Raw genomic sequence first — 9,086 nt, 5'->3', positions numbered from 1 at the left:
TAGGATTATGTTGACAAAGAGAAGGCCATTGCCAAAGCACTGGAAGACCTTAGAGCCAACTTTTACTGTGAACTCTGTGATAAGCAGTATCAGAAACACCAGGAATTTGACAACCATATCAACTCCTATGATCATGCACACAAGCAGGTGAGGAATAGTTAATTTCTAAAAAAGAAAAAGATATGTTATTTGTTGTTATAAATTTTAAACTTTATGAGAATACTCCCCCAAACTTGTTGACTGTGGTTTCTTGTATCTGCCTGTCTTTATCTGAGGTCATCTGACTGACTTGATTTTTTTTCAGTGACAGAAGTCCTGACATAGACCTCATCCTTCTAAGATTGTAGAGTGAAGAATTGTGAGGTTCATGCATAAAATTTTTGGCTTTGAATGGTTTCTAAATTTGCATTTAGTTTGATAATTCAGCTAAGGATCATTGGGAGCTTTTTTCCAGTTCTCCCTGTTCCTGAACTTGTTAAACTTTGAACAGTTATCTCAGGCTTTGGTCATTTCATCTTCTGTTATCTAAGAATTCATGCTGTGTTGGGTATTTCCTATCAGTAAGTCATTTTGTTACTTGGTATACCTTGGAAGATAGATAAATCTTGAAAAGAGAAATAAAGTTAGATGCTATTTTAACTTTAACAAAAAATTCTGATGCTGCATGTTGAAGAGCTTGTTGAAAAACAAATTACACCTTCTTTATGGCCTTTTTTTCTTTCTTCCGTTCATTGATTTAGAAAAGTAAATGATTCCTAACTAGTTACCAGCATAAAGAAGGTGGCATTAATTCCCTTGGGAAATTTTAGAAGAAGGAAATGAGTCCTTAAACCTGTAGGACAATTTTGAGACATTTGATCATAGGTGACTTTAGCAGAACTTGCCAGGTCTTTGGGGGCACAGTGGTTGTATTTGATAAATTTGTAAGCTGTATGAGCATTGCTGAAATGCTCTTATAAGCTGGACATTTTGAACCGTTTTTCTAATCTTTGCTTCATCTCCCAGCCAACCATTTCAGTGCACGTAAAAGGCAAGCTTTGACTAAGTTTTCTTTTACTAGCATAGGAATAGTTTATAAGCTAGTTGTGGTCTTCCACTTTTTTGCAGCAATCTTTTCCATAGTTAACCACACCTAACCAGTTTAAGATTTAAGAATCTTTCATTAATAGAGTTGTATTGAAGACAACTTTTCAACTTTATATGCAACTTTAGACATTGTTTTAATATATTGTCAGCTCTGCTTGATTTAAGGAAGAGAAAACTAGAGAGCATATATATGGACAAGATATATTAGCAATTACCTCACTATTTCAAAGAATCAAGAAAGACAAATGTAACAGTGCCTGTTGCATCCAATTTATTGCATCCAAATTATTGTATCCAATAATTTTTCTCAGCTTTTTGGTGTGTGTGTAAGTCAAATTTGGGAGTTTTTTGTTTTTGTTTTGTTCTCTGGAGTTAACAAAGACATTTAGCATCTAAATATATGTCTACCATTTTGGGCTCATGAGAATTTCTTTAAGAAATTTCTTTAAGAATTGTATTTGATAAATTAAAAGAGTAGTTACATGTATATGTATAACTAAATCATTTTGCTGTTTACTTAAAACTAATGCATTACAAATAAACTATACGCCAATATAAAATAAATTTTTAAAAAAAAATTAAGACTCCAGAAGAAACTTAGACACCAAAAGAACATTAAGAAAGATTACATTTGTAGTTGATAAGTTTCTTGACTTCCCTTTCTTAGAAAAAAATGAATGAGGAAGTATGATTCAAACTTGAATCATGTGTTGACTTGCTTTATAACGGGAAAAAATTGTCAGAGCAAAACAGTTTGGCAAATTAAATCTGAGATAACTACAAAACTAATAAAATTCACATTGACAACAATTAAAGTGATGATGATTTTTAGTGATGTGCTCTCAGTTTGAGAATAGTAAAATTATTATAGCTCTGGTTCATTTGAGTTTCACATGTTTATTCTCTTGTGCACCTTGTGTGGACTCAGTTCTCTCACCACTTTTCTCTTCTTTTGTGATTCTTCACCTGGGGAGATTTTGTCTCCCAAGGGACACTTGGCAATGTCTGGAGACATCTTTGATTATCACAACAAGAGAGATGGTGTTAATGGCACCTAGTGAGTAGAGACTAAGGATGCTGCTAAACATCCTACAGTTCACAGAAAAGCTCCTTGCAACAAAGAATCTGGCCCAGAATATTGATCAGTAGTGCTGAGGTTGAGAAACTCTGTTCTCTTAGAACTACTGAAAAACTTTCAAGTACCCATGATACTGTGTGGCCTTTGTTTGATACAGACCAGTTTCTGTCATTATAAGCCCCTAGTTATGTTGTAAACATTTATACTGTTTTCATCTCAGTGATCTCAGATATATTCATGCATTACTCTGTTTTAGAGATTCATCAAAATGAAAGTAAAAAATTAAGGATTTCTTATATTGAATTACCTTATCCATTAATATAGAATATATCTGTGATTCCTGGTCTGGCAAAAAAAATCTAGCTGGTATGATTAATGAATGTATGTAAGTTGATTTCTTCATCTTAATCAAAAACCCATCTTAGGTATAAAACAAAGAACAGATGCAGTCTAAGTTTGTTATTATAGTTCTTTTTCCTGCCTTTAGGATTTCTAAGGAGACTTTAATTGACCTTGGTACAAAACAGCCACAAAGCAGCTAAATAACTCCTAAGAGGAGGAGATAGGTCCTATTTTTCATTCCTCTTTGATGGACATGAACTTACCATACAAATGGACCTACCATTTTCCAAATTTATGCTCTAAAATCATAGACACCCTGTCTTGTCTTCCAGGCAGGCACACAGGATTATTATGAATCTGAGATAATAGGTAAGTACTTTCAACCCTATATTAGTAATCCCTAGTTTGCATCTTCTGTCAAAGTTACACCATTAAAACTTTCCAGAGAAATAATCTATATGTTAGTGGTAAACTTCCTAGTATAGGTAGGATCCTGAACACGCCCTTATCTTTATTAAGCACAAATAATCGCTAGTGGTTAAGAACCTGCCTGCCAATGCAGGAGACATAAGAGACACGGGTTTGATCCTTGGGTTGGGAAGATCCTCTGGAGAAGAATGGCTGTCCACTCCAGTATTCTTGCCTGGAGAATCCCATGAGCAGAGGAGCCTTGTGGGCTGTAGTCCATAGGGTCGTGAAGAGTTAGAGACGACTGAAGCAATTTTGCGAGCACACACACACAATGTCTCAAAAAGGATCTATTTGGTCACCTTCATTTGTGGTGATTTTTGTAATCCTCCCCACCTCCTTGGTGCTATGTACATCTCACTATTCACTAGTTTTTCTCAGTTTTCTGAGATATCTTGTGAAGAGAGTCATTAATATGCAAGTATTAAGACCCAGCTTGATTTTCAGAGATGAAAATCCTAATTAGACATTTTGGCTGTTTTTAGCAGTTTAACACTCTTTAATAGTGATAATTTTGTACATTTGAGATCTCCAAGGGTAAGCCTTCCTTTTCATAAGAGGTAATCCAATCTGTGATGCATTTTTATATAAGTTTCATATGCCTGAGTGTTCAATAAACGTTAGTATTCATCTTCTACCTTTGTTGGCTTAGTTACAAAAGTTAAAGTTGACTGTGAAGCAAAACATTTTTCCATCTCTACCTCTGTGCCTTTTTATTTTACATAGCTTTTAAAAACACGTATCTGCTAATGGATATACAGTAGAAACCATTTTCTTTAGCTTTGCAAGATTTAAATTCCAAACTCCAAAGAATAATCTCTTTCCCATAGGTAAATTTGTAGCAGCACAGTGGTCGGTGCATTATTTTAACACTGATGTGTTTTAGTTTTGCTTTCTTAGTGCCTTGTTACTCATTCAGGATTCTTCCAGTCTTACTCTTTTATTTGTGCCACTAAGGGGCCCTCCTCACTAGCTTCCAGTACATAAACTAGAGATCACAAATTCCCCCAGATGCATGCACAGTTGACCCTTGAACAACAACCCTCCATTCAGTCGAAAATCTGAGTATGATTTGTTGTTGGCCCTTCGTATCTGAGATTTCTCTCCCTCTCGATGGTTCCATATCTGTGGATTCAACCAACCCCAGATCTGTAGTACTGTAATGTTTATTATTGTACTGTAGTATTTACTATTGAAGAAAATCCTGTCATATAGTACTGTAGTATTTACTATTGAAAAAAATCCGCATATCAGTGGATCTACACAATTCAAACCCATGTTATTCAAGGATCAACTGTGTTTGTCTGGTATTTGTGGTGGTAGTTTTTTCTCCTTTAATTTCAGTTGATTCCCAACATTTTTAAATGAGATGTTACATAATTCAGGTTTTGATTTATCTTGAAAAATTGAAGCTTCTGAGAACATTGGGCCTACATAATCAACATAACAGTTGGCTAAAGCTGAAAGCTTACCTTCTCTTTAGAAATGCATGTGCTCCTTCTCCAATTATATATATATGATTTCCACTTCATCTTCTCTCTTACACCAACCTGTGTTACCTGCCAAATCCCGCTATAAACATTTTTAAGTTTGTGACTCAGGACTATACCTTTCCCTCACCTCCAACAAGCTTCCACAGGTTGTAGTTGATGCTAGGAAAGTAGCACATTGAAAAGACGCCTGCTTGTTCCTGCTTAGTTAGTGTTTGTATAACTTCCTTGCAGTTTCAAAACCATGTGGTAGTACGATCCAGTTATCAAAATCTGGTACTGTAAAGCAACCTTGAGAAATTGCTTGAACTTGTTCATAGAATCAGTATCTCCATCAGAGTAAAGAATGCTTTCAGCCTGCCTCTTCTTCCTGCTAAAATAGCTTCAGTATGAAAACCCCTGTACTGTTCTACTTTTTTAAAAAAAAAGAAATACCAAGGTCTGTTTTAGCTGTAAAAATAATGGTTTCCTGGATTTTGTAAATGACTGAACTAAATTAAATTACTAAACCATTTAAGCCTGTAACAGGTATTAGTGACTTCTCTATTCTGAACTATACAGAGTAGAATCTCTAACTACTACATGATTTAAATTAACTTTGTCTAAACTGTTGACTTTCTGACAGGATTGCTTGCTCTTAGTTAACTATAGCACCTGGTAATATGTACCAAAAAACAGAAATGTTCAGAGTTTTCCTCGCCTCTCAAAAATAAAATAGGTTCTGAATTGAAGTATTTTGAGAAATTGTTTGGTGATGGAAGGAATGATCATTTTTGGACTTCACATGGGCTTCATTCAAGTTTAGTGTACTCTCCACTTGAAATTTCACTACTTGTCCAGTTTTTGCCAAGATACATTCAATCCTCTATGCTTGGCACTTCCTACATCAGGACAGTAAGCATACCAAAGCCAGTTGAACCTCTGGCAAGACCACTGCAGATTTGAAATGTAACTATATTCCTTTTTCAGTGCAACTTACGATGTTCAGTGCAGGGGTCACAGTGGATGGGACACAGAAAAGTATCAATAAAAACAAAACTAAAAAGGCAAGGTGAGAAAAGATAATTCTCGGACTAAAGTAAAATGAAAAAGATCATTCTAAGTGAAACCACTAAGATTAGCTACCATGAAGATATTTCATAGCTGCTGTATATTTGAAGTGTTGATAGAAAATTATAAATTAGAAAAATAATAAATTGATTATTGTAAAAATGTGAAAAAGGTTAAGAAAATCATAAAGTATTTATGAATGCCAAAGCTTTATAAATACTGACTTAAAGAGCACAATTCACTTCTGAAGAGATTTTTCTCTGAGAAGCAAAAGCAAATGTGATGAGAGAGGAATGTATCTCAGAACTTAAGCATATTGTAGTTGTAATTTAATAACCTACAGCAGAGAGGTGAAAATTTTAGGTTCGGTTGTGTTTTGTATTGCTGTGGATGCCATTTTCTTTGGGACTGTTTTAGTTAATAAAAGAATGACTTCATTTGGCCAGTCTCCCAAAAATTGAGCATGATTTGAGCCTTTTCACCTGTTAAATCTTACCCACCACCTCTGCTTTTGTTGAAAATAGACTCCTTACACCCTGCTATCACAGCATAGTTAATCTTGGAAAACTCTGTGTCTGTTCAGGGAAACTGTCTGCTTTTGTGATCAGGGGTAACCCTAAGCAGACCTTTTCGGAGCTAAGGTTGCTGGTAAACCCTATACTTTAATACTGTTAGTATGTATTTCTAACTCTGTTCTTCCTTTTGGCACTCAGTTCCAAAGTGAATAAAAGTGATTCTGCCTTATTTACATTCTGTAGCTTTCAACTGGTTTTCTGCTCGTGTACACATACATTCTTCACAGTGGTGCACCATGGGAGATTCTGGCATATGAGGCTATATGTTCTGTTGTAATCTCAAAAGTTAAAGCAACTTCAGGAATGATAAGTTTATGAACAATATTACTGAAAAGAGAACTCTGAACTAGGATGTTGCTGTTTCATTTGCTTTGGGCCTAAGCAGCTCTTCTGAATTATGCTCCTTCAAATTTTACATAGAGGGCAAATCTTTGTTTTCAGATATGATCTCAAGGATTACATAAATATTCTTAAAACTTGTTATCTGCAAAACCACAATGGTATACCATTTCACACCTACTTAGGTTGCCAAAATGAAAGAAATTCAGTAAGCGCTAGAGAAGATATGGAGAAATTAGAACTTTTCTACACTGCTAGAGGGGTAATAAAATGGTGCAGCCCCTGTGGAAAACACTTGATAGTTCCTCAGAATGTTAAATATAAAGCTACCATATGACCGATATATACTCAAGAGAAATAAAAATAGGTCCACATGAAAACTTGTACAGGTTTGTTTACAGCAACACTATTCATCGTGACCCAAAAGTGGAAACAACTGAAATATCCATTAAGTGATGCATATACAAGATGTGGCAGTCATACAATGAAATGTTATTCAGCAATAAAATAGAATGACTTACTGATAAATACAGCATGCATGAATCTTGAAAATATTATGCTAAGTGGAAGAAGCCAGTCACAAAAAAACCTTATATTGTATGATTTTGTTTATATGAAAAGCTTAGAATAAGCAAATCTATGGAGAATACAGTTCAGGTTTCCACACATTGGGTAGCAAGGGACAGTGAGGAATGAATGCTAATGGTTGGGTTTTCCTTTGGGGATAATGGAAATATTCTAAAATTAGTGCTGCTGGTGGTACAACTCTGAAAATATACTAATAAACCCACTAAATTTTACACTTTAAATGGATTAATTTTATGATACATGAAATACATATTAATAGAATTATTTTTAAAAACTTCATTATCAAAGTTAACTTTTAGTAGTGATGATGGTGACTTCATGTACATAGATATGTGTGTGTATGTTTAGGTATGGATGTGTGGAAAATACCTTAAAGCAGTATATGCATGATGCTATTCATACCATACTTTTAAGGTTTTTGCTGAATTTCAGAACATAAATATAATGCAGTGATTTTATGACAGATTAATTTGACATTCACCAAATGATATTAAGTTATTGTGTTTCAGAGTAATTGTGCACAAATAAAGTATTGCCATAAATGACTAATTAGAATTACAGTTACTTAGCCCCAAAAAATGTATACTTGTCTATTTCCCCTCTGACTTTTTTCAGTATCTGTAATCAGCATTAGTTTTAGTTTTCTGTTACAAAACATTTGGGTTTCTATGTTACTGAATAAAACTCATTTTCATCACTTACTGATATGCACGTGCTAAAAGAATTTACACCTAATGCCCAGTAACTTGGATTTCCTTAATCTTTCAACTCGAATCTTTTTTCCCTGAGTGGTTTACTGCTGAGGCTCTCTGTGTTCTCTGCTAGTCTTTTCCCTCCCTCACTGCACAGTGATTTCCTGGACTGGCTCATCCAGAGGCATCACACACACTGAATCTTGAATTGGCCAAGTAACTGCAGCATGACTGCTCCGGTTTGGGAGAGGAGAGACATTCCTCATTAATGTTCTGTCATTGGAGAGAGGCTGGGAACAGTGGGGAGAAAAGCCATGGATTTAGGGGTATGTGGGATCGTTGACATAATGGAAAGGGAGTAGTTGAAGCTCAAAAAAGGCTGGATTATGTTTGGGCAGAAAAACAGATTGAGTTATAAACAACCACTGCTTCTTTGCTCACTATTTTCCATCTCCGTTCATGAAGTCTCCTGTACCATAGATAAGGTGTGTGTGTTGGAGGGTTAGTTATGAAGGAAGACTAAGAGCAGTCTGTCTCCTTGGAGAGAGGGATTGCTGTCTGGTGAGAGAAAGAAATCACAGATAATCTTCTGACCCCAAAGAGATAGAATTCAGTTTCTCTTTAGAATTGCATGTGTATTGGAACATAGGATGTTTAGTGGCAATAGAAAATACTCTCTGCCTATTTTCTAATACCTGAAATTCTCTTCACATGGAAATAACGGTTTTATTATTTAAAGTGCAATAATAGATTTTAAATACTTGAGAAAGATAATAGATTTATTCCTAGTGAAGTATACTCAATCAAATATAAGCTTCTAGCATCAAATTTTGTTGTGGTTCAAGAGAGAAGTGTAGCATCAAAAGATATTAAAAGTATTTTATTAGATTGAGGTCGTTACTATCTTTTGTTGGTAGGGAAAACAGTGTGCAGAAGTCTGTGGCTCATTCATTCCTGGCTCGCATACATCACCACTCCTTACTGTTGACACTCCACATTATTAATAACGTGGGCAAGCTTATCACCTGCACCAAAAACCTGGTAAGATATACCAGATTCTCAGTTCCTTGGTTTAATTGTTCAGAGTTGAAAGGTAGAGCAGGATTTTGTGTCTGGAGCAGATATTTTTCTGCCAGTACACTGCGGTTTAGCCGGTTTTAAGAACTGGAAATGTCATTTACATTTGAAGTGGTCTTTAGCCCAACTGTGGATGGATATTTTAAGTGCTGGGTTATTTGTTAAGTTCGTCCCTCTACTGGTCTTTTGGGAAATTTAATGGAAATGCCAGCTACCATGTGATTGAAATCAATGAGAAATTATGTTTCCTGCCACAAGTGTGTATACTTTTTTGGACATTTGTTGTTGATTTTTTAGAAAA

The 9,086-nt window shown here is 35.2% G+C and overlaps 1 protein-coding gene across 5 annotated transcripts in view; it reads left to right on the top strand.

The window, feature by feature from the left end:
• The window catches only part of GPATCH8 (G-patch domain containing 8), a 95,191-nt gene that overhangs the window by 71,054 nt on the left and 15,051 nt on the right, over window positions 1–9,086 (top strand). For all 5 annotated transcript variants that reach the window (XM_061392079.1, XM_061392084.1, XM_061392080.1 and 2 more), the window contains one exon: window positions 4–147. In XM_061392079.1, coding sequence (XP_061248063.1) covers window positions 4–147 — 144 coding nt within the window. The remainder of the gene's footprint in view (window positions 1–3; window positions 148–9,086) is intronic.

This window comes from Bos javanicus, chromosome 19 (genome assembly GCF_032452875.1).
Source record: "Bos javanicus breed banteng chromosome 19, ARS-OSU_banteng_1.0, whole genome shotgun sequence".
Taxonomy (NCBI): domain Eukaryota; kingdom Metazoa; phylum Chordata; class Mammalia; order Artiodactyla; family Bovidae; genus Bos; species Bos javanicus.
The sequence above is the reverse complement of the archived record's forward strand: the minus strand, read 5'-3'. Positions and strand labels throughout refer to the sequence as shown.